Source organism: Strix uralensis, chromosome 2 (assembly GCF_047716275.1).
Source record: "Strix uralensis isolate ZFMK-TIS-50842 chromosome 2, bStrUra1, whole genome shotgun sequence".
Lineage (NCBI taxonomy): Eukaryota > Metazoa > Chordata > Aves > Strigiformes > Strigidae > Strix > Strix uralensis.
In genome coordinates this window covers 104523717-104550539 of record NC_133973.1, presented here as the reverse complement: position 1 = coordinate 104550539, position 26823 = coordinate 104523717, and the positions used below count along the sequence as shown (strand labels likewise).

The following is a 26823-nucleotide window of genomic DNA, read 5'->3' as shown; positions in this document are numbered from 1 at the left end:
TTACCTTTTGTTGCACATCCATGTGCTCTGACTCCACAGCTGATCCTGCTTTGAGCAGGAGGTTGGACTAGAGACCTCCCAAGGTCACCTGCATGATTCTGTGATTCTGTGATCATCTGAGTCACAATCACTGTCTGTCAGTGTATTCATACATTGCCACATTTGCAGGGAAATTTGATTTAAGTTAAATTTAAATAAGCTCTTTCATTGTAGTTTAGCTCAACTTGGATTGAACAATTTTGTATTCATCATAGATAAGAACATAGACAAAGAGAGTAGCCCACTCTCAACTGACAACTGTGTTAAGCTGTCAGAAGTTGTCCTGTACCTCAACCTTGCATGTCCCCATAAATTTAAGATGTCTGACATGATATGCGTTGAAACTATTGCAAGATTTCCATTCACTTGATTGGAAATTGAATTAGGCTCCATTCAGGTTAAAACAGTGAGATTAAATTTTCAGATGTGGGTCTGAAGTACATTTAAAGAAAGACCAGCAAAGTGAACTCAACTATACCAGACTTTAAGAGATCCCCAGGTACATGAAAATAAGTTAAAAACATGCAGTCTTCGTGTCACAAGCCAGTTTCTACCCATGTTTGCAGTAGAATCGTCAAACCTGCCTGGCTGTCTATAAGCAGTTTGGGCAAGCATATCTGAAGTCTAAGCCCAGTTCTGTGGACTTAGAGCAGGTACACATATGCATTTCAAGAGCTTAAGGACTTCAGACTTGGTTTCACATGTATATGGTTTTTCTTCTACCAAAATCATGAAATTACCTTTTCTTTTCAAGCTTACAGCATGTCTCTGTCCTATTATTAATAATCTGCAAGATTTTTGCTGTTTCAGATATATGGTTTTTTCTCCTCCTACGCATTTTCTCTCATAAGTCCCCTGGCTGATGAGAAAGTGTGGTGTATCCCTTACATCTAACAACATTCAGCAGTTGCTCTGTCATATGCCTGCTGTGTTCAACATCTAGTTTTTCCTTCTTCTGCTACTGTTTTAATGCCTCAGACAATTGGCTTTGTACAAAGGCCAATATATTCTGCAAACTCTTCCAGAGTCTGGTAGGTTTTGGTTTTTTTACTGGGTCTTTCAGAAGGCACATTATTACTTTTACCCACCCCACCCCCCCCCCCCCGTACCCCCAATTCTGCAGAATCCTCTATACTACAACAAAAGGGAATGAGGTCTTTGAAGACAATATGCAAGCAGTCATCATTCCCCCTAGATTTAAAGGTAATTATCAAATATTTGGATTACCCAGATAGCACAGAGAGTATTTCAGCTCTTTGTATATTTGTCATTTGCATCCTGATCACATGCCAGGTGTCTTCAATGGCATATTCATTAAATCCCATAGTCTGCCTTTCAGGCAGAGTCCTGAATAACGGGTGATGTGGAACTGCACTCTGGCAGGACTAGTTTCCAGGTAGGGAAGCTATTGTTCAAGCCCTGCTCACCTCTTGGTCAGCATTTATGGGGAATGGCAAGTCCTCACTCCCCCAGGTTTTAGGGATGCTGGCTAGTATATGTTTTCAGGATCACAGAACTTTTTAGGCTAAAGAGAACCATTTTCACTAAAGAGAGAAGCCCCAGGCAAGAGTAGACATTTTATATTCTGTCTGCCTTTTTTGCACTGGTGCAAGACCTGTAAGCCTGTAGAGGATTAGTGATGTCTGGCTTGAGTACTTTTTATTTAATATTATACTTTCCCATAGGGGAAAAAAATAAACCAATGAAGGACTGAAAGACGCAAGTCACCCAACCTAAATATCTGAGGCTTTCTGATCTGCTAGTCCCCTGGAGTGCAGAGCTAGCCTTTTATTCTTACAGTACCTGCGACTATCCTCTGTAGAAAGTCACCACATTTCTTCTACTCTTCAGGATTTCTGTGTCTTTCTCAGGCAAATGCAGCTCTCTCAGGATTCATGTTCTTATCTGCTGTGTCTACAGTGTGGGACCCAGCTGCTCTGTGGTGGGCCATGGTGGACAGTGAGACCAGGCACCTTTTGGAGTAATCCACTTGCCCATGCCTTTGCATTTGCTTCCAAAAGAAGCCAGAGTATGTGAGAATGACACAAATCCAACTTATATCCCACGTTATGGCTGGGACATGGCTAAGCTATACATCCATGTGTGAAAACTGCCATGTACAACCCCCCACAGCCATCATCTCCATGTCAGTGGTGGCGTCAGAGGTCTGCCTGTGGAAATGAATAGTCTGTGTGAGATAACAGTTATTTGCCATCCTCTTTTATCCAGCAAGTTCTCCTGAAATTTTTCCAGAAAGACTCTCTCTCTGACTTTCCCTCCCTGGTTCAAAAGCAGGGACCCCTAATTCAAAATGCTGGTCCCAAGAGGTGTCTGCAGGATCATAGGGTTTGTCAAGCCCATGAAGGAAATTCATATCTTTTCATAATCTGCTGATGGATGGAAGTGTCATTTGCAGGAAAAAGCTCCAAGCTGGCAATGGCAAGAGTATCACATAGAATGGTTGCATTCATGTGGAGCAGCTCTGGAGCTGTCATCATCAAATTGGGCATCCATGTTCTCTGATACCTGACATAATTTGTGAATAATGAATAGGGCCAGGTCCCTAATGATCTCCAGGTGTGATTTAACCTGGATTAAGCCTTTCACATACTGTATTTAGTTCTTGCAAGGTCATTTCAGTTATAGTAAGTACTGGTTTGCACATGCTCAGCTGTGTTCTTGTCCTTTAATTCAGTAACTGGCAGATGGTCGCAAAATACTCCTTTTATAATGAAACCTGATGAAGGAGACTGCTTAGGGCCTCAGAAAATATAATTTGCCAAATAAAGGATGGTCTCCAGGCTAGAAAGCAAATAGTATACATTAAATAATTTTCCTCAGGCATCTGGTGATCAGTAGCTTTTTGTCAGAGGGGTGACCTAACTGTTTCCAATTAGTTATTGCCTCATTCACCTTTGTACTCTTAAAAGTCTTGTTTCTGTGGGTTGGAATAAGTAGTGCCTCTAAAAATGTGCAAATTAACTGTGTGAGGATTTGTTGTAGAGGCTTCATAGGTTCCAGATTTGCACCTCCAGTGTGTAGTTAGATACTTTAGGTTTTCACTTACATTATAATTAGCCTGGTTTCTGGGTGAATTTCACACTCATTTTTTAGACACAATTATGTCCATTTCTCTTAAATCACTATTAATTCCTAGCAGCATTGGTACTGAATCCTTTATGTGACCATGCACACCCTGGATTTTCTCATGGCATGTGCAAGCAGCTGAATTTTGGCAGCTGAATACATCAGAGTTGCCTAATTTATCATGTTCTGTGAGGCAGGTAGTTTTAGATGGCAGAAACCTCTCCTTCTCAAGCCTCCAAGAACCTGCAACCTTCTTCTAAAGCCAGTTGTTTGCTGAGTAGCTATCTTTGTCACTCTTAGTTTTCTCAGGCTCCCCCATAACCAATTTTTTACTCTTTTACCCTCTGTACCAATACACAGTTAAGGAAGACTTGATGTGACTTCCTTTAGCATCCATTTACACTGTCCTATAAATCATACAAAATGTTCTGCACAGGCTCAAATCTAGGCATTAAATGAGAATCCATCTGTTCGTTGCTCCCAATGGGAATATAGTTTCTTTCTCTGCATCACTATTTGACAAAACTTCTAATCCCATCTGAAACTGCTAGTGTATTGTGTTTGGGGCCTGGTATATCAAATAGACATCTCTCTGCTCCCTCCTTCCCCTCTCAGGAATTGTTATTTTTAGACTGCTTTTCTATCTCAGATGGAGTCAAAAGTTACATCTTAACCTATACAAGCTCTGGTGGCATATGCTGCTCTGCTCTTCTGCTACAGTATCATAAAATCTGTCATCCAGCTCTGTTCTTCTGATCTGTAACCCCCTTGTCATTACTGTCCTTATGGAGAAATTCATGCAAACACTTCCCTTATTTCTGTTTCTTGCCCGGGTGTCCTTTCACTGTTCTTGGATGCCATGTCCAGCAGTACATGAGTATTTGCATTAGCCTTTGGCTCTATCAGGAGGTGAATCAACAGCACTGGACAACTTAGAGCATACTCCTGCTGCTATAATGTGACCTGTGTATTACAATACTACAGGAGTGTTAGTGTCAAGGTGGTGTAGCTGCCAGAGCACTCAGGCACACCATTATTTTAAGAGGGGATCACTGCAGCTCTTGAACTGCAGACTCTCTCCTACCTGTAGGTGTCTAAATCTTTGGTATAGGTTTCCCTTTGCAGCCAGTGAGGAATATAAAGTAGGCACCACTAAGGTCCAATTTATTTCAACCTAAAGTAACTAAAACACATGACTAAAAAGTTATTTCTACTGACTAAAAAGGCAACAAAGGCTGACTAGCTTACATGTACACAACTACACATAGATCTCTAGCTAGGAGACATGCCTCAGTTGGCCACTACAACTGCAGCAAACCACAGGTGACTCAATGCATCTCACTCCTCCTTCACTGTGGGCTAAGGTCTGTCAGAGCCCATCGTTGCTGGAGGCAAAGGATGCACGCATGCGTGTATATCACTCAAATGCATATACAGTTTCTTAGCTGACACATGGCAACTTGTTCCTCTTCACAACTTGAGGGAACATTTGAACCCATGATGCATCTGAGCCATCAGGCACTGCGTAGCAGGCTGCTGCTCATTGGAGCCAGCCTATAAAGAGCACAGAGTACATCACTGGGGGGGGGGGGGGGGGGGGGGAAGGGGAAGGGGAAGGGGAAGGGGAAGGGGAAGGGGAGAAGGTGGTGGTGTTTTGTTTTGTTTTTTAAAAATTGAGAATGGGGAAGTGCCTGACTCTTTATACCAGTCTCACAGATTGTGAAGCCTTTAGTAATCTATAAAGAGGGACATTTGACATATATTGGAGTTTTCCCCTTTTTTTAGCATGGGTTATTCACACCTTCAGAAATGCCCTAGGGCGACCTAAGCCCAGTGTCTCTCTTTTATTGCCCAGTGTCTCTCTTTTATTGCACAAAATGCTTGCCAAGAATTTTGGAGCAAGGCACCACCCTGAGTGCATGCTCTTGATGGGCCACATCATTATGCTGAAGAATACAAATTTGCTTGCATTTAAGTCTGCCCAGTCTCATGCAACCTCCAGCTGCTTACCTTGACTCCCCCAACCAGAACAAGAGCAGTGTTTCTGCACAGTCCCACCTCACACCACTGTATCTTCATCCCCAGGCTGCCTGCCTCCAAGGTTTTGCATGGAACTGCTGAGCATTTCACAGAGCAGATGCAGCAGCGTGAGTCACTGCTTCACTAAGGAACGAGTTACTGCATATCAGTTGCTCCATGGAAACGGTGCATGTATATGCTTGAATATTGTGCAATGCACTTTGAGGCCACTTACATGCCTCTGAAATAGAGATAATTTGTTTACTTCACATATACCCAGGAGAAGAGCAATCTGTGTCACACAACTGCCTGGGTACTTCTGATGGAGCATCTAGCATGATAGCTTTGCTGAGATTTGGATGGTTCAGGTCACCTGGTTGCAGAAAAAGGAGCTCAAAGCAGGAGTCTTGACTTGTTTACCCTTAAGGCTGACTCTCAGTCCTCCAAACAATGTAGTTTTATGCCAAACACCTGTTGGGAATGGTCTCTGAAATGTGCTGACCCCCAAAACATGCCTGGGAATTGTTTGGGACAGGGGCCAACACCATGCCAAGCACTGGTCGGAGAATATAACAGGGTAGATGATTGTGCTCTGATAACTAGAAACATTGCTAGTAACTGTTGAATTTACTCTTACAGCTGTAGCTGAATGTTTCCATTCACGTTCCCTAGAGGCGGTCTTTGTTTAGAGCTTTAATAGCTAGAAAATGTGAGTTTTCTGACCATCCCCACACTTTGGGGCACATCTTTCAAGCTGTTATAATGAAGAAGCACTAGCAACAAAGTTATTACTCCACAAACAAAATTTGTCTTCTTGGCAGCTCTTGCTATAAAGGTACTTCAAAAAGTGCCTTAATATTCTGCAAACAAATCAATTATTTATAATTGTCTTGTCTTTAGATGTGAATTAAAGTAACGATCTTTTTTATAGAGTTGAAAAGAAGCTGACAGGTTTAATTGAAGTAAATGAAATCTGCATGACCATGTATTTTTTTTTAAACTTTGTAGGAAATCAATGTATTGACGGTAGCATTGGTCAACCAAGACAGAGAAAAAAATTCAGAGAAACGAAGCCCAGGTCTAAAATCAGAGAAAGAGGCACTATTAATAGGTAAGAGAACTCCAAAGAAGAATTTTGAGAACAAAATGCATTTTAACAAGTTTTTGTTCTGCATATGTGTTTACATGCACCTTTGTGCTAATAAAAGTTAAAAAAAAAAAAGGTTTATTTTTCATCTGTATTCATAATGGATTTTACCAAGAAAAATCCTAAAATACAAGTGAACTTCTCCTTTCTGAAAAATTCTTCAGAGTTTAATGAAAGGATTTCAGGTATGAAGAAAATTCCAGGATCTGCATTTAGACTTGAAGCATGAATAAATGAGGACTTTATTTACATCAAGATTTAGCAGGCTAGAATTGTATAACTTGTTATCTGATTATTAGACAAAATGGTGATGGAGAAGGGGATGGAAATAATGTTAGCAAACTACCAAGAAAAAATTATGTATACTGAATGTATTAAGCAAGTCAGATTTATGCTTTTGACATTAGGTGAGGGAATTAGCAATATGAATATTTATAAAGAATACCACAAGGACTGTGATATCCTTTACCTAGAAAAAAATCTTTAAAATAAAGTCTTAAAGAGTGCCTAAAAGCTAAAGCTTATAGGGCCAGCTAACTGATACCTAGCATTTGGCCACACAGGAATCGTGGTTGTACCCATGCTACCCTCAGGGGGAACATGCCCCATTTATATCCATGCATGTTTTGCATTTGGTTTCAGTGGGGCAGGCTTTCTTGGAGCCTAAAGGCCCACAGTCCAAAGTGGTCCCTATATACTATGATGACCTGAAAGACCTGGTTTCATTTCTTTGGTTTGGTCCTTTCACAAAGTCAGTGGTATCCTAGTAGGTAATAGTTCCAAAACTACCTTAATTTGTTTAAATGCAACTCATTTGCATCTGCTAAGCACCAGGAAAGTTGCTGGTTTATTGCTGGGGCACGGATTCAGACAGTTCAGACCAAAAAGGTCATTTAAAAGTGAAGAATGTATTTAAATATTTAAAGGGCTTAGTACACAAACTTCCTGTGACTGGTGCAATGTGGAACAGTGGGATGTACACAAATGTATGAATTGATTAAATTTTACTTTTTAAAATAAAATTTGGAACTTTTAATTGCAATGGACAGTATTTGATCTGTTCAAAGATAATTTCTGTGAGAAGGGTAGCAAGGATGGGATTTTAAGAACAGAATAACGAACTTTTTTCCTAGGTCACTCATTATTTGACTGTAACAAGTGGTGACAGTGTCCCAGAGTGGGTCCCATCCACCAGCTGTCCAGTGGCACACTCAGATAAACAGTGTAATCTCAGTCCAGATATTACTGGTCATACCAATACCGCCACAACTGTCTCATTGTTACAGTTCAAAGGCAAAAGGTTGCTCAAGAAGGATTTCATGTTAACTCTTCCTTTGAGGCATGTTCAGGTGTGGCAAGGGAAAAACAGGCCTTGCCTCCATCTGTTCAGTAGTTTGGTCTATATTTTACAAAATTCAATATTGTCTTAGAAGAAAACAGCATAAAAGAAAAAAAGCAAACAAACCTAAAAACTTATCATGGAACTCCAGTCAATCACTACAGAATATTTTCAAATTAGTTTTTATTTATATTATATGAAAGAGCTAGCTTTGAACATCCTGAATTGAAAAGCCTTGGGAACACACATAACAAACACAATGCCACCGGTAAAATGTGATTTGAATACAAATTGGATTTCCAGTCAACCCATCCAAGTGTGATGGTACCGGCTTTTGCTTCAAGAGCTTTTGCGTGTGTGCTTGTGGTCATGCACAGCACAAAGCAGCCAACTGCTGCTAGGACTCACCATAGTATAAAATTAAATATACGTCCCTGCCTTTGCAGGATCAGAAGTTTGTAAATGGTATTGGGAAAATGAGAGAGGAAAAAAGGTGTTCTTCGCAAAGCCAGTATAAAATGAGTTAAATTTTACTTATCATTGTCAACCATGGCCAGTATTTGGGAAAAAATGAAATCCAAGATTATCCTAATTCATTCAGCATCAAGAAAGCAGTATGGCCTGCAGTACACAAGATATAGTGACCCATTTTTGTCATTTGTAAGCATTTTTAATCCTGGTGTTTATGCTTTAAACATAAGGAACTTCCCCTAAGGTGGTTCAGCTAAGAAACCCTTCCAAACAGAGTTGAAAATATTTGCTCTGATTCTTACAGTTCAACTCTCCCCAAACAGTAACACACATGCCATTTTGTATTTTCACTGTTTGTTTAGAAGAGGAGAAATTGGATAGTGCTTTTAATAGCAATTCTGATGCCCCAGATCTTGTTTTCTCTGGTCATCATTATTATGCTGTCACTTGATTTTCACTGCAGTAAAAATCTCTAGACTTAGATCCTGACTCCTCCAAAGCCACTTTTATTCCCATACCTTTTATAACAATCCTGTAAATAACAATGAAGATAGACAGAACTGGCTGTCTTTTAAGAGAAAGTAAATAAGTAAATATGTCATAAAGAATTTGTTTTCTTCAGCAGCAGTTAGGGGTAATATGGATTAAACACTTTTCATAACCAGCATCAACGTAATTACTAGAAAAATTTGAGGGAGTGAGGTTTCTGGCACAATTATATGAAACGTTTTCACAACAGAGCATCCAGTGAAGGGGAAAAAAGCAATAATTTTACCATTACAATATCCACAATTTTATATTGGTAAATCAAGCATAAAATTGGTAGTTGAAATGCTTCCAGCAAGTCTTTGTTTAGAAATTCCTTTATTCATCAGTATATTATCTTGGTCACTTACTTGCTAACTGCTGTCATTCCTGAAGATGAGCTATTGTGTTTACCATGTTATTATGACTGTATTAAAAAAGTGCCATTTTGTTATGTTTATTGGGTTGTGTAAGAAAAATAAGAATCATAATTCATACTGAAAAAACTGCAAGAACAGACTATTCAGAATTATTTTGCTCATTTTAATGATATATTGTCTGAGGTAATTTTAATACTTTGTGTGCATTTGTTTTTAATACAGGTATCATATCCACATTTCTTCACGTCCACCCTTTTGGAGCCAATATAGAATATCTTTGGTCTTATATGCAGCAGTTGGACTCTAGGGTAAAAAAATTTAATCAAAATCTGTTTTCTCTATAGAAATATTGTATTATTCTTTACTGCAGGTTAAACTCTTCATGCATTTCCATTAGAAAGATAATGTGATATGGGGCTTGGGGGTTTGCAGTCTTTATTCATTCGCAAATTACAGTGCACGTGCTTGTGTTGAGGTCTTTGCCTCCCACTGCTTAGCTATTCTTTGTGGCAAAGAAGAGCGAGCTTTAAATAGCAAAGACTAGCAGCTGATTTTATGATACATGATCCTGAAATACAGCTGAAGAGAAAGAAAGCAGAACAAGAGGCAGGTGTAGCCATGGCCATCAAACTGTGCAGTTTTAAGAGATGATTCCTTATTCTTCAAAAGGTTATTAGTCATGGATCACACTGAACATGAACTTTCATGAACACATGAATGGACCATGAAGCATACTCTTTGACTCCACATGGAAGTGGAGAGGGCCTCATGAAAGAATTAGCTGACCCTATTGCTAAATTCAGAGAAGGTGTGGCCAACACAAAAGTGAGGCCAATGCACTATAGTGTGCAAAATGTTTTTTAATGAATCAGGCCATACAGTCCATAGTCAATACATACCTGTAGGGTAAGATTTTTTGACTTATTTTTAAATATCTACTGTAAGATGAGATGAAATCAAGCCCCAAAAGGGCCTATTCCCCTCCACTGAATGAATATTAAGCAAGTTAAGGGTGAGAAGCTCAGCTGTGAAATAACCACCTTTGATCAGGCGAATGCTACTCTAAGTGCTAAGCAATGGCTCTGCAGGATGCTAGGTTGCATGAGATACTTGTCAGATGCAGGGGTCACCCTGTAGTTAGCCACAGCTCTGATCCATGTCTGCCAATACTTCCTCTGGACGTGATGATGATGGTTCTTGCCCAGATCTTCTTGCAACACGGAGTCAGGATGTAGCTGTGGTGTGCACCTGGACTCAGAATGTGAGTGGCACTCCTTGTGTGGTCATCATTAGACACAACTCCTTTGATCTTGGTAATAACTCCCTCCAGCCATGCCACCCATAGCCAAGATCACCTTCCAGATGCCTTGGTGAGCTTCTTTGATGGTCTGCTTCATGCCTCTGAAGGATCCTTCCTCTGTTTCTATGAAAAAGTGTATAGCTAAAAGAAGAGGAGATCCTGAGCTAGAAGCCCACTGGAAATAAGACAGGTTGCATGGATGAGTGAGGAACGATGATGAAGTTCTTAGGCACTATCTTCAGGCCATGGCAACATAGATTTGCTAGTGCTTTACAGTCCACTGCTACCCACAATGAAAATGGAGTAAGGCATGAGAATGGTAGAAAGAGGTGAGAAACTGGTGAATTTCAATTTTTAAAAAAAAAAAAAATACCTGATTTTATCAAGATCTGATGCATCCAGAGCTTCACACCTGCAACCATTCCTCTTCTGCCTCTCTATTCCCTACCTCTGCCACATACACACCTTCCTTCATCTTGTCCCCAGTTCCTGCAGCACCCAGTCTGCCCAATCTCGTCAGTCATCTTTCAAGACCTTCCTTAACACATAACATTTGGCTAAGTCTTAACTGCTTTTTCCCCTGGCTGATCCCTCCAGCTCTGTATCTCTTGAGTGACAATAGCAACCGTTTAAAATACTGGCTCCTTGTGCTCCAGCCCTGCTGCTCATAGCTTCTGCCCACTGAGCTCTTCAACTTTCTCCCCTTTCACTGCTGCAATCCCTTCTTATTCATGTTTGTAGGCTTTATCCTTGAATTTCTACTCACATGAGTAAAGTGTTGGCTTCTGTGAGGCTGCCAGGATCAAACCCTTAACTTGCAAACACAGCTTTCATGGAAGGAACATTGTCTCCATCTCTCCAGGGTGTCAATGTACCAGCCCGTGCAGCTACCACTGGACCTATCTGCTGCATAATAAACACGAGCCACAAAATTTGACCTCGCTGGTTTATTTTGGAAGTAACTGCTTGTAGCAACAAATTACTTTTTAATAGTGCAATACAGAGATGCAATCTCAGAGATGAATTTCAATTACTTTCCATGGTTAGCCTGTCATTCCTCACCTGAACAGGAATGATAAGGTCAGCATACCCATGTGGGCTGAGGGCTCAGTATAGAGCTCAGATACATTACCCAAAGGTAACCAGGTATCTGTTACTGCCATGAGAGTACATAAAAGATGGACCTGATTACTCTGGGACTTGAGACTGCCTCCAACACTGATTTTTGGCACCATCTTTACCAAATCATTTAATCTTCTTGCTGCACTAACGTCTTCAGGAAAATAAAAGGTGATAGATATTTTCTCATCTCTCTTGGGTGGCATGAGGTATAATTAGCATATTTTATGTTTATATACTGTTTTAAAAAGAAAATTTTTCACCATGGAAGTTTCCTACTAATATGAATAAGCAGAAATATAATCATTGCCAGAGAAGCCTATCAAACCATGGAGATACCTGTGGATAACAGGCAGCACCCGTAGATTCCTTTACTGTTCCTTTCATGACCACCACTTTAGAAGAAGTAGCAGTAGGATAAAATGGTTCCTTTTCCATGACTGTTTCATTTCTTGACTTCCCTACTGATTATACCACAAAGGTTGCCTTTGTGAAAGTGTTTTCTGCAATGAGGGCATCTTTCCCATTAGGAAGGTGACCAGTCATTAAGGTTTCAAAACCATAAAAACATCCTGAGCAATGCTGAGTCAGGAACTTTACTGCTTAGTTATCTGGGGCTGCTGAACTGGGCCAAACTGGCTTAGTAGCCATAGCTCCATAGCCCTAAGTAACAGAAGTGAGCTGATTAAGTCCCTGTGTTGTTTTTTTGCAAGAGAAAAACTGATGGAGCTGGGAGGAGAATTCAAGAGTTCATGGTATGAGAAGGAAGAATAAGGTCCCATTTGCTTCCTCTTCCTCACAACTATACCCACAACTGTAGTTCTTAGATAGACTTCATACCACACTGTGTGTCAGCAGGCCCAACATAGCAGTTGTCATTCTTTTACAGTGGGATGACACTTACAAAAGCAGAATCATTCCTGCAAGGAATCTGCATGTGCTTTGGAGTCTGGAAATTCATGTCAGGCTAAGGGTAAAAAACAAATAATAACAGGTTGTTGTTTCTATCTGGCCTGGATTTCCTCCAACCCCCACCCCCACCCACCCCTCCCTGGCCTTATTTTTGTTCTCCATATTTCCTCTTTCCAATCTACAGGGCAGCTTTCTCACTTTAATTTTACCTTTATTTCTTTCTCAGATCTCTGCAAATGAGATAGAAATGCTTTTGATGAGGCTGCCACGCATGTTTAAACAAGAATTCACTGGTGTAGGAGCAACACTGGAAAAGAGGTGGAAGTTTTGTGCCTTTGAAGGAATTAAAACTATCTGACTGTGACTAGTAACGAAGCTATGCAGAAGAATTCCTAGAGCATGGCAGGGTTATGAAGTATTAAAAGTAAGAAATTTGGGTTTGGGCACATAGTAGTATGTTTTCAAAGTTATCCAAGCCTAATTTTAGTTACATTTGTGACGTTCTCTTGTGAGTGGAAATGTAGTTGTGCACCAGTTCCTAAAATAAAATAAAATTTTTAAAAAAAGTTTCAAAATGTGATGGATCTGTTTCCTATGAAAACTGAAGAAAGATACCACAGTCATAATGATTTCAAAATACTACATGTCCTACATCTAAGAAAAGCTCATTGAGCAAATAGTTAAGGAGAAAGATTGCCCGGTTATGGTCGCTAAGTTGCAGCGATGTATATGTAATATGTAGTGGAACTCATTAAGTTTCGTTATTGAAAGTTCTTTCTGTTTAGTAAGAAAATTGAGTAATTTTACAGTGAGGAAGAGCATACCAAAAGAAAACTTGAAGATGTGTCTGAAGTTATTGTATTTTGTAAATTAAGTTATATGCTGTACCAGGGATTTTTGCCTTATTGAAAGAGGCCTGAAAATGTGATTGGAGTCCTCAAGAATGCTTTATCAAGAATATTATTTTTCTAATGTAACTATTCTCCATTACAAGTTCTTTTAACATGGATTGCATATCAATTTTCATAAACATGTAAATAAGGAGGAAAACAGTGTTACTGTATTGTATTTGGTATGTAACATTCAGGTTTATGCATCAAAATAAATATTCAGTTGCATTACTGTTACAAATTTTATAGCAGATATATTAATTTTTATCAATAAATATGGCTTCTACCATATTGTGTGTACAAGTTTTTCTTCTGATGTTTTTGAATTTTTATCAATCCAGCAAGAGTCTCCTGGCACTTATCTTTCTTCTACCTAAACTATTAATTGCAGATAACGGTTAAATTAATTAGGTATCAAAAAAGAGCTTGCAATATTAGCTAAGATTAAAATAATTAAAAATATCAGTAGAGAAAATACCAGCATGGACCTTTGTTTAGCTGAACAGATTTCATTTGTTTTTTCAGACAAGCAGCGAGGTTAAAAATGAACACCTTAAAATTTCTCATTTTCAGTGTTGGGTAGTCGCGATGCATCCAATTAGTTACTCCTTCTAACTCCCAGCTAATGCTTCTGGCCTTTAGCCAGTCAAGGAAAGGAATAACTCACTTTTGGTGGTGTCCCTTAAGTAGGGACATCGATGTAAATTATCATTTAAGATTTACTATTAAAAACACAGTACTCCAGCACAGTAAAAGCCAGCAAAAACTGAAGAAATGTATCAACTACGCCAGGAGAGTATGGAAGGAATCGATCATCCCAGAGCCCTGCTTTAAAGGACTGCATCAGTACAGCATTTAGCATGGTGCTGGATAAGAAGCAGCAGCCTCCTCCAAGTCACACCTCTATGTAGGCAGAGGAGCCAGCCACAAGAGAGCTGGCCCTATAAAGTGGGGCACCAACAGCAGGAAATACAGCAAATTGCAACAGATGCAGGGAGTATCCAGATACATGTCAGAGTGATGTTTCACTCAGGTTCTTCAATAAACAGCAATTAGTGTCAAATGCAATTAGTCATGAAGGAACTCTACTACATGGCTGTTAGTGATTACTGCTTTAGGACCTATTTCTCTTCTGGCATCTACCTGGAATATAGAAATATTAAATGAAATGTTAATTGTGTACAGAAGGGAAAAAGAAAGAGGCTTAGCAGATCTATTACAGGAGAAAATTATGCTTTCAGCGAGTACACAGAAATTTTTTTTAAAAAAACATACATCTCTATTACGGTTGCTACAGAACCTGTGTTAAGCTAAGTTACTTGGGTGAAACTAGTAATTATATTCCAGTTATGTTAATGAAAATTAACTTGTTTAATCGAAATAACAACTCTTTCTTCTCTTGTGATCATACAGATTTATGAATAATTCATGCAAAAATGTGTTAGGTCTGACAGCTCTTATTTAAGTACTCTAACATAAATGTGTATGGATGGCACTTAGGCTGGGGAAAAGAGATGTGAGAAAACTTTCACCTCAGCTTTCTTCATGCCATACTTATTCATTATATTCTGTTCTCCCTTTCCCTTTAGTTCATCTCCTCTCCCGCAAAACTCCAATCCCAGGTAGCCACAGAACTTCTTAAAACTGACAAGACTTGGTAACCTAATCACTGTATTTGCTCTGCATGTGTTTTCTCTTCCTTTTCCCTTCCTGGGTTTTTCATGTCTGTCTAGGCCATAAGTGCTTTAGGAGAGTGAATTTTTTGCCCTTGTATAGTACCAGCTAAAGGGGAACCGCGTTCACTGCCTCTTAGATACCACCATAGAAGATCTAAACTTTAAGTATAAATAGCATGTAGGCATCCTGCAATATTGTAACATATCATCTGAGACCTTGAAATTCAGGGGGGGGTTCTCATGAGAATCAGGTTGGGCCCCAGAACTGGCTTTAACATTGTGTGCTCAGTGCCTTTGGGGAAAACGGGATTAAAAAGCTCAGCTCCACCACTTAGCTGCTGAAATGTCCTTATGATGACCCTTGGGGGATCCAGCTGGGGGTCCTGAGGTGATACAGTGGGGTGAATATCAAGAAAACCACCTTTGAAAGACATTTAGACTGGACATTAGGAAACATTTATTTACCGAGAGGGTGATCAAACACTGGAACAGGCTTCCTAGAGAGATGATCAATGCCACAAGTCTGTCAGTGTTTAAGAGGCATTTGGACAATGCTCTTAATAATGTGCTTTAACTTCTGGTCAGCCCTGAATTGCTCAGGCAGTTGGACTAGGTGATCACTGTAGGTCTCTTCCAACTGAAATAGTCTATAATCTATAGTCTATCTCCTGCAGATATGCTACTGATATATGGAGAAGACTGATGTTCTGCAAGCCAGTGTTAAATTCTGGCAAAGCACCCTTTAGCCAGCTTGTCTGTCAGTCAATCTGATGCCATCATAGCCCAGAAAGAGGTACTTCATATGAAGTATATCACTGGAGGATGGCTGTAAACACCTGGAGCCACGGCTGTGGGTGACTGTGCTCTTAGCACAGTTGGGCATTGCAGCAGAGCAACTTGTGAAAATGGCATGAGGTGATGGCACTTAATAAAAGAAGAAGTCAGTATGGTAGGAAAGAATACTATCCTTTCTCTGTGTCACTTTATCCTGATGACTGGAACAGAGGCTTGGTCATCTGCAGCAGAAGTCAGCGTGCTCTCCCCCAGAAAAAGTAAGATGCTGAGGTGGCCAAGAGGTACTTAGTGAAATGAGGCAGTGCAAGACCTAAAGCAAGTTTCTCCAGGTGAGTCAGGTTGAACATTTGGCAAAGACTCAAAGCCATTTACAGTTAGCAGGAACCTCACAACTGTAGTGGGAAAGAAAACAAGGGAAAGAAAGGCCAAAGAGACATAACATCATCAAGCTAACCATGAGCTCATGAGGTGAGACTGTGCAATAGCCTGGCATGCAACTGCAAGTTATGGCAGAAAGTTATAGCGGTGTCCCCTCTTCTCAAACAGGGACTAGTGGAGCAGGAAAAGATTTGGTTTCTAACTGCCCAAACGTGCTGAGGATATTTTACAGGGAGTTGTAAGCTCAGTTGGCTTGAGCTCCTGTTCTCCCAGGAGAGCTTTTTAGCTCATCCTCAGCTTTGAACTGTCTTGGAGTGGTGGAAGGGTTGACTTTCATCAGTTTAGAGGGCCAGCCTCTTACTGCACTGTATTTGATTCCCACTTGAAGGCTTAAGAGATACACTGTGCAAAACCTCTTGGACAAATGTGCATTTCACCTTGCACATTCAAGGGAGATGAGTGAAACCTCTCTGTTAAACTGCATTTTATGCCCACGAGAGATAGCAGTGTTTGATGAAGCTGCATTATCCCCATTACTAGAAAGGAAATTTCTAATATCTCCCCATGTTATTGCACATAGTGGAAACTAATTGTTTATTGAAGTGCACGTGTTTTGGGCGAAACTTGCATGTTCACAACTGCCAGAGCAATACTTTCACTTAAGAAACCACTATACTGAGATTTAGAGAAAATCCTTTATCAGGCTATGCTACATTTAGCTACACACCATGTACAGTAAATGCTGTGGAATCTAAAGCTAGAAAAATTGTCATAAGACCATTCTGGGTGGTTTGTTTAAGTCAAAATTCTGATCTTGCAAGCATTGTTTTATTTAAAATCAGAATGGCTTTGACAGTCAGTGTTGGTATGACAGAAATGTTCTGTGCTGATGTGAGTTGATTTGGGGAATGAGGTTTGGGGAGAGGAGGAGGGAAAGGAATTGGTTGATTTGGAAGATATATTCTTTTTGTGCCTCCAGTACTAGCAGTAGCCAGGTCTGATACAGTATTGATGTCCACTTTGTGCACTTAACAAATGCATCTCAGAGTTCAGCATTTGAAGTGTGAGGCTTTTATAATCTTTTTCCTGTGAAAGGTACAAGTTGTCCCTTGACTTGTCACTCAGGTTACCCTGATAAGATTTTACCCTAACTTTTCCTTCAAAAAGAAAGTAATGAACAGCAAATTCCTTCTGGTTCTGTTCTGTAGTCAGTCTCCTCTGCTGAAATGCTCAGGAAAAAAGAAATCTTCTGACATTTATTGGCATTAAATGCCTATAAACCAGGACATGATCTGGAGGAAGCCATTCCTTCTTCCAGACTCTCCAAGAGTACAGTCAGTGTGACTGCTTGGACTGCAAAGGGTGACTATTTACTTACTGAGTTAAAACTGAATGTTTCAAAAACAAGTAAGTCAACTGAAAGATCAGCCAAATCAGGAAATAACGCTTACAAGGTGCAGGTCCTTTGACTACATAAATCCATTACATTGAATACATAGAAATCCTAATTTGTAAACAGAATCAAATGGATATGCTCAGGAGGACCTTTGATTAAGTGTTTTGCCTCAAACCGAGTAATAAACATTGTGCCTGTTCAGACTTAATGGGCTGACTCCAATGTCATACTCCCTCTCAACAGGTATATTTGGGGGGCATCAAGAGAAAAAAAAAAAAAAAAGTATTACTTTAAACCTAGCAGAGAGCACTCCTGCAGTCCTACCACTGATATGTTATAACCATTTGCTCAGACTCCTGGCTGGCAAGTACTTCTTGCCAATTTATGTACTTTTATATACATAACATTGAAGCCTAAAAAAAATCATTCACTTGGACTGGAAGCCTAAAAAAAATCATCCACTTGGACTGCTCGTATCTTAGCCATATCACAGTTAATTCTGTAGTGATCCCAATAGCATATGGTGGATTAAAATACATCTCCCATAAAAGCATCCAGCCGTAATCAAAGTTATCAAGTGATGGAAAAGATATTTTTTTGCTCGATAGTTTGTTAGAAGAGATTAGCATTGTCAAAATTGTGTCCTTACTTTTTAACTTGATTTTTTGTGGCTTCTTCTAGCCTGTTTTGCTTTTTTCTGCAAGATTAAATAATCCTTTAGTACTGCATATTTTCTCCCCATGAAGATATTTATATATTGTAGTCTATTTACTTCTCAGTATTCTTTCTCATAAACTAAACAGATTGAGCTTTTAAGTGCTTTGCTATAAAGCATTTCTCTTCTCTTCCTCAAATCATTGCATCCTTTTTTTTAATATCCTTTCCAATTTTTCAACACCTGTTTTAAAATGTGTGGAGAAAAGCTGTTACGTCAATTAGTCTGATCAACGCTGTATACAGACATGAAGTCACATCTCTGCTCTGATTCAGCTCTTTGTCTTTTATTCCTATCAGATTATTAGTTAATCACAAATGTCAAAGCATTAGTCCAAGTAAATAGCTGTTAAGTCATTTTCTTCATCCTTCTGGTGTAATAGATTCCTCTGTGTAGATGTGTTTCTGTATGCTAAAGCCTGGCTTTTCCATCCCCACTGATAGGCTTGTTTGTGTAAGGGCAAAGGTCTCACCCCATGAGGGTATTCTGGGGCTTAGACCCTGCACGGCCTTCAGGGTTTGTTCTTTGCTACAGGGAAAGTCTGGATAATTCTATGATGTTTATAGCCTTGCGTGATTAAAATGGGGTAATCAGATCTGCTGTCAGGATGTTAGCTGATCGCATCAAGCATTCAGAGGGCAATCGCACAGGCTTTGTCTAGACTAGAGTTTAAATGCATGTCATTAGCACATATTAGCTGATACATTTTAAAAGTCTGATGCAGACAAAGCATAATGCCTTTAATGTGAAAAGCTGGCTGAGTTAGGCCCTTGGGCATAGGCGTTGACACTGGTTTGTCTGTTTTAGAGTTTTGGAATAAGTTAGCCAAGGGCTTGTCTGCAAAGACCAGTTAATTTGGAAGAAGATGAATTTAAAGGGCTACTCCAGGACTCTAAGACAGAAAGAGATTCATTCTCAAGTAGTTGCTCTGAAATAGCTCTGTATAATAGTATTATACACGTAACTAGGTAAGTTTTCTCTTTTTTTTTTTTAACCTTCCCCAAAAAACAGTTTCCGTATAAGAGGTGTTATATTTTAAAATTAACCCTCTGGTGCATTTCTGTTTTCATCACTGCTCCTTACTGAATACAGCTGATTAGCCTGTTCATGTCTGGGGAGGAGGTTGGAAAACTGTACACTCTGCAGATCTGGTTGCTGACATTAAAAGCTGACTTGCATTTCACAGGGGGCAGACATGGTACTCTTGTGAGAGGAATCGGAGTGGAGCAACAGAGGACCATAAAATAGGATTAAAAATAGAGACCGGAGGGATTTTCTTAGAACCTGGTGTTCTGTCAAAAAACCACACAAATCCCAGGATGTCCCAGAAGCCTGTTATAAACTAAGAGGGGGAACAGGAGAGAAAAAGAGAGAAGATTTCATAGTAAAAATCATTGTAAAGTACAGTGAGTACAGTGGTATTGAACACATGAGAGATGCGAGTTTCCTTAGCTGGTTCTGCCAATGGAGTCAGCTCAGGTGGGTGTTGTGTCTGAGACTCTCTAAAGCGGAACCTTTCAGAATCACTTTGCAGTTGGCTCTATCCCAGAAATAAGCTACTCAAATCATACTAACTTCCAGTGGCAGACAAGCCCCCCCTGCAAGAAAAATCTGCATCTCTAGCTCTACAGTTCACTGGTTGATAAAGGTGATGTTAGCAGAAAAATACTTCATGTCCTTGAAGGCTAGTGAGGACATATATTACTCATGGAAAGCATTGAGGCAGTCAGAACTCATTTCAGGATGTCATTGCTACCCCTCCACTCTGACTGGCTGTCATCTTGGTGGAACTTGTCACTTGGTTAGATGGAGACAAAAAAAGCTAAAGTCTCATCAGGGCAGAACCTACACTTTTGTCTTCAGAAGGTGAACAGCCATAGATAAACATCATGCCACCAATCCAAGGCTGATTTGTCTAATAAAGAATTGCAAAGCAGAAACTGCTTTGCAGGATGATACTAGAAGGCCATTTTGCACAATAAAACATATTGTCAGAGAAGGAAGCCAGATAGTGGCTCAACAGCAGAAGTTTTCTAAAACACATTTCCTGCCCTGAGAGGTTCTTGATTGACAGGTCTGGAAACAGGTATTTTATTTGTTCACAGGGCAGGACAAGGAAAGCATCTAATATTGTCCCAGCAGAGGTGTACACCTGCCATTTCATTTCCATCTCTATGAAGTCTTTGCCTCATCTGTGCAAACTGCAAAGGAAGGAGGCATCTGCAGAATACACATCTGACCCTGATTTGAGGCCACAGAACTTCTGCTAGTCTGAAGTTTAGTTTGAGGGCTGGATTTGAATCTCTGATCTATAAAATGGATAAATGGATATCCTACCATCCTAGTAGGAAGTTATCCAATGACTGAGAAGGGGAAGACAGCCTTTCTTGAAGTACAAATGAAGAAGCATGCCCTGGTGACCCCATTCTTCCCCCTCAACCTTCACAATGAGTAAGAAGATTTGGAAGTATGTAGCTGGCAAAAAGGTTCATCCTCTTACAAAGACAGAAAAAGAGCTCATGCTATGTTCACACAGAATGTTTTGAGATAATTTTTAAGTCTAAAGAAAACCCTCTGTAGTTTATAGCCATGAGATGCTCTTAAAACAAAGGTTAGTACTGGGAAATGGAGCAGCAATGGAAAAAAAAAAAAAGTATTATCTTTTATGAGCACTTCACTGCTCTTCCTCTTTGAAGAGATTTCAATGTGGAGTCTGAAATCCCTATTGTTTCAAAGGTTTACAGTCAAGAGCAGGAATAACATAGGATTTACAGCCTTTCTTTGATTTTTGTGGTCCATGCAGTTCAAAATTCTGAAGAAAAACACAGAGGTGCGTGCCCGTGTAAAATGGAACTGGGAGGTCGTTTATGCGACACAGAACTGTTGCTTGTCTCCAGTGCAGAGCTTTTTATTCACAGCAATAAAACACGGGCAGATGGTCAGAAGTACAATGATGTATATTGGTCATGCAACCAGCAAGAAATCTGTACATGTTCAGGATTCAGACTTTAAATGTCTGTTTGTCTTTCAAGAATGATGAGATTTCTGTCATACACAGCCTTGAGAAAGGCAATGGGGTTAAACTGGATGGATCCGGTCAAAGAGCCCTAATCAAAGGCTAACTAGTGATGTGACTGTCACACAGTATTGTGCAGATATCCATGTTGGCAATGAATAGGCTAGTTTGGCCACAGAAGACATCACAGCTGTTTGTAAAGCCTCTGTCCAGCCAAATACACTCTACTTACTGCTCCCAGGTTAAGTGATATGGTACCATCTATGCTGTCTTCTTCTGGACTTCTTCTTTCTATGTGGTTTCTTCTTCTGAAAAGTTTATTTTGAAGTAGTTCAAGCCTTGTTTCAGGGACTTAACAAGCTGTATTGTCAACAGAAAACTATGAATTATCTGCAGCAAGACACCTTCTTCCTAATTTGCTAAAAGCCTTGAAATTACTTTATTTGCCAGTTTCCAAAGGAGATGGAGCAGCAAAAAGGTTTCCAGTCATAACCAGAATAAAATTTTGGCTCCCAGACCCATTTTGCTCATACCCGTCCCAAGTTCCCAAATCTAGGCATGCAACAACGTTCAGAAGAAAGCAAACACTGCTCCAGAGTTTAAGTCATGTGAGTAATACAAAGCTTTGGGAAGGTTACAAAAAGGTCCCTTGTGGGCAATCCCAAGATCAATGCTACTGTTCTTCTGTGTAACTAATCTAAAGTAAGGTTTTCATTAACTCTCTTTATTTGATGCATTGTGAAACAAACTGAATGAGAATGTTTAGGCTGGCAAAAAAAGCAACACAAAATCCCACAAGAGCTCAGCTAAGCAGCACACATCAAGAGCTGAGTAACAAAGAAAATAAGTCTTGATACACAAAGTGTGTGTTTTGCAGTTAAGCAGGAGATGGACAAGTTTAAAGCTATACATGAGTACCAAGGCTCTTCTCCCAGCAGAGATGTTTGGAAATTACCACTTTGTGCCATGTCATAGAAGTATAACTCACTACTAAAAAGTTCTTGTTAATCACAGATGTATTACATGACAGTACACAGACATGGGCTAAGCCACAGCCCCTTTGCTTTCTGAACTACTGAGTGTCTGAGAGCTGTCACCAAACAAACACATGAGCAAGGGAATCTGTGACCAAAACCAATATTAAAGCTACTCAGCAACACTCCAAACCTCAGCTAGACAGGCCATATTTCCTACCAAGAATTTACTTTTAAAAGCCATCAGTACAGGATTTTCACTGGAATGTGGACATAGAGCTAAAGATGTGAGAGATTTTAGCCACTCGAGTAACTTCACAGAATATCCTGTGACTGGAGGCACTCGCCTCCAATTCATGCTACAGTCCAGAGAGCAGAGCCTAATTCTTCCTTGTCCAGGTGAGCCCTTTATCTGCTGTAGTGTTGGATAAGCAAGATGTCACACTGCCCCATTTTCAATCCCTTTGTGCAAGGTTTTATCCATCCAGTATGCTCCAAGGATACCTGCCAAACTGGTCCCCTAGCTGCAGCTGTAGGTACACACATCACTGCTCAGCACTTGTAAGGACACTGCTGGTTTTTCAGATAGTCCTCAGATGCCTTTGCGACATACATTCATGTAGTCATGATTGATAACTATGGTCCTCTGAATTCAAAGTCTGAGAGTCACTCACTTGCATTCTGCATAACATAAGGAAACTCAAGAAATCCAGGTCTTGAAGTATAGTAGATGGATGAGTAGGACATTATTCCTGGGATTCTAAGGAGGCCTCTCTTCAGGTCTTCTTAATCCCCTCTTCAGGTCTTCTTTATTCCCTCTCATCTTGTCTACAGATTGTATGTGTCTTTGTGAGGTCTCAAGACCATTCAAGTGAATTATAGCTTTTTATCTCCTCATCTTTTAATTTGTTCATTATATAATTTCTGTTTATTTTACTGGAAATCATATGGGTAGAGGGGAATTGTAAAGGGAAAATATCTATGAAGCCACATAATACAATACATAGAGTGACAATCTCATACACAGGATAAATCTACATGTAAATGGCAACCTGTCCAATTTACAAGGAAGTAAGGAATGAGAAATTTCAACTAAGTACCCATAAATATTTATATAATCATAGAATCATAGAATGGTTTGGGTTAGAAGGTACCTTAAAGATCTTGTTTCAACCCCCCTGCCATGGGCAGGGACACCTTCCACTAGACCAGGTTGCTCAAAGCCCCGTCCAACCTGGCCTTGAACACTTCCAGGGAGGAGGCATCCACAACCTCTCTGGGCAACCTGTTCCGGTGCCTCACCACCACCATAGCAAAGATTTTCTTCCTTACATCTAATCTAAATCCACTCTCTTTCAGTTTAAAACCATTACCCCTCATCCTATCACTACACTCCCTGATAAAGAGCCTCTTTCCATCTTTCCTGTAGGCCTCCTCTAGGTACTGGATGGCTGCCATAAGGTCTTCTCTTCTCCAGGCTGAACAACCCCAACTCTCTCAGCCTGTCTTCACAGGAGAGGTGCTCCAGCCCCCTGATCATCTTCATGGCCCTCCTCTGGACTCACTCCCACAGGCCCACGTCCTTCTTATGTTGGGGCCCCAGAGTTGGACACAGCACTGCAGGTGGGATCTCACGAGAGCAGAGTAGAGGGGCAGAACCACCTCCCTCAACCTGCTGGCCACACTTCTCTTGATGCAGCCCAGGATAGGGTTGACTTTCTGGGCTGTGAGCACACATTGCAGTTTTCCATCCACCAATGCCCCCAAGTCCTTCTCCTCAGGGCTGCTCTCAATCCACTCATCACCCAGCCTGTATTTGTGCTTGGGATTGCATCAACCCATATGCAGAACCTCGCACTTGGCCTTGTTGAATTTCATGAAGTTTGCAGGGGCCTACCTCTCAAGCCTGTCAAGGTCCTTCTGGATGGCACATCCCTTCTCTCCAGCGTGTCAACTGCACCACACAGCTTGATGTGACTCAAAGTTTCTTCCATATGACTGGGGAAACAGCTACAATGCTTTAGTCTAGAATTTGGCAGGTAGAAACAGAACCCAGACTTTGCTCAGTAAGTCACATGTAAACAGGGATGGACCTTGTCTTCACAGTCCAGCCATGCTGGGAAAGGAGAACTAGCTTCCACCTTTCACTCAGGGCACTCTGTTTCTCAGGCATCATGACAAGGTGCATGATACTGCAGTTAGCTGATGGGGAAAGTGCACTTGGTCTTCACCACAGTAGCTGTTAGAAAATCAAGGGTTATAATATCCAGCCAATGATGAACTTATTCAAAACACAGAGCTGGAGCATGGCTGTGGCAGTGACTTTATCTCATCCCAGTTTAGGCTCTCAAGCAGACAGATCTAGTCCTGTCCAGGATCCTGCACTGCCACATCATTAAGGGGGTGCTGAATTTATGGACCCATCTTCAACTGTGGCTCACCGGAAATGTTAGACCACAGCTTGTCAGCCTCCCTCAAGCCTTCCACTTTTAGGGAAACAAGGGAACAGCTGGTAAATGTTGCCGGTGGAAGCAGGGTGGTAGGGACCACGACTGCATTTGTCCATGGTGCTCCTAAATCTGCAGAGCACCACCTCACTACTGCTCCCCCCTGAAAGCAACACCACTCCAGGAAGGTATCAGTCAGCAGGGAAGAACCGCCAATGCCGACACACGCAGACAGTGATTTATTCACAGCTCCAAAGGAGGCAAGTCACACAAAGGTCGTGGTGCTGCAGACAAAGTAAATAGCTTGTTATAATGTATGTGGTGAATAATAATGTCAGACACTATAGAATAGAGGAGAGGAGGGGGAAACATGTTTCCCCTTGCTTAAAATTTATTGAATGATCGGAATCAGGTGAAAATGAAGTTGAGAGGATGTGGGTAGGAGAGGAGTTCCCTGATCAAACTTTTTTCTCCTTTCCTATCTCAGCCTTATATACAAAATGCAACATATGTAATAGATGTATAAATGAGCAAAACCCATAGTGCATACCAAATCTGCAATCCAATAATTCGTATTTGAATGTTTTAGCAAAAATTGACTGTAACTACAAACACTTCACAGACTAATTTTCAGATTCATGAGTTTTTGCTTGGTATGCCTACATGTTGTCTGAGCTCTGTGCCAAAAAAAAAAATAATTTCCTTTCTTGCACTGAAACATAACACTGACACGTGTCAAACTACTTCTTTTGTATGGGCTTAAGCATACTTCCTCTTTCTGCTTTTTGTAGATTCATACATATTAGACACACATCTTTGGGTTTTAATTATAAAATTAATGTAGACAGCAACCAGAAATAAAGCTGACAAATCTAATTTCCCAAGTAACTCAATATCATCTCAGGATCTCTGAGGAGGAAAAGAAAAAATTATGTCCAAGGGGTTACAAAAATGTTTCTAAAGGGACAAATTAAAAAACAAACAAACAAAAAAGCTGATCAGATTACTAGAGGAGCATTTCCCTTGTGTCAAATTCCATATTTATCACCAGCCAGGAGAATGTGATGGTATTTTAAACATGAAATTACTTTTCATACTACTTCCAATCCCAGACACTTAGGGGGAAAGGCTATATAGATGTACATCATAAATGCATCTTAAAAGAAAATAGTTTCTAAAAATAGTTGTTTAATAACCCTATATAGTGCTGTGCTAGCTCAAATCATGTAAACTCTCTCCCATTCCTTAGATTTAATCTAAAACTTTTTTCAAAGTGATTGACCTGTCCCAAGCATTGTCAGAAAAAGAGGATTTCTGTCAGATAAGCAGAGAAAACTGTCAAGTGACCAGTCACAGCCACACTGAGAGCTGCACTGGTGTGGAAGGGGCATAGGTAGCTTTCATGTCCCATGACAAAATGTCACAGAAACACAAAGACGATCCTGGACATACAAAAAAATAAACTTACACATGAAAATACAATGCCAGCCAGCAGTTGTTTTTTCTGCCAGGAGGAGGTCAGGAAATACAAAGAAACCCTGAGAGAACAATGTATTTTCCTAAACAGGAATTTGAACCCAAACTTAGATCTAATGAGGCTTTTTTAAAATCCAGTTGTTGCAGTTTTCTACTCCTGTGTCCTCCCAGAAAAGAGTGTAGCACTAGGATCCACACACATCCACACCTCTAATTCTCAGGCTGCAATGGTGATACATCAGGCACAGCAATAATTCTGAGTCTGGAATCTGCTTTGCCTGTGCCCTACAGTGATGGGTTTGCGGTGCTGGAGCAAGGCAAATGCTGTTCTTCGCTGTTGCCTTGTTTCCATTTTCTCTACATTGGAAACTGGAAAACGTGTGTCTTGTAAAATCTTGCAAGGCCAAAATGTAGCTTTGTTCATAGAAAATATAGTTCCTAAAATGGGAAAGTGAGTGAACTGTAAAAGCAGACATAATGGGTTAGACCAAGTCTTAACCATTCCAGGACCCATACCAAGCAGTGGCTTCCAGAGCTGATGCCCATGTGTTTATTATCCCTCAATGAATTTTTCTTTCATTAATTTATTCTATTTCTTTTGGGAACTAATGCAAAATTTTGGTATCTGCTGTGCCATAGAGCAAGGAGTTACACAACTAGACTGTTCACCGTGAAGAGTTTTGGGTTTGAACCAGGCAGTTTAATTTGATATTCCCAACTTG

The 26823-nt window shown here is 40.3% G+C and overlaps 1 protein-coding gene across 7 annotated transcripts in view; it reads left to right on the top strand.

Moving 5' to 3' along the window:
- The window catches only part of ENOX1 (ecto-NOX disulfide-thiol exchanger 1), a 383297-nt gene extending 369778 nt beyond the window's left edge, over positions 1-13519 (top strand). For all 7 annotated transcript variants that reach the window (XM_074859609.1, XM_074859613.1, XM_074859612.1 and 4 more), the window contains 3 exons: positions 6154-6256; positions 9230-9315; positions 12565-13519. In XM_074859609.1, coding sequence (XP_074715710.1) covers positions 6154-6256; positions 9230-9315; positions 12565-12696 — 321 coding nt within the window. In that variant the 3' untranslated portion in view covers positions 12697-13519. The remainder of the gene's footprint in view (positions 1-6153; positions 6257-9229; positions 9316-12564) is intronic.
- Positions 13520-26823: the final 13304 nt, after the last annotated feature.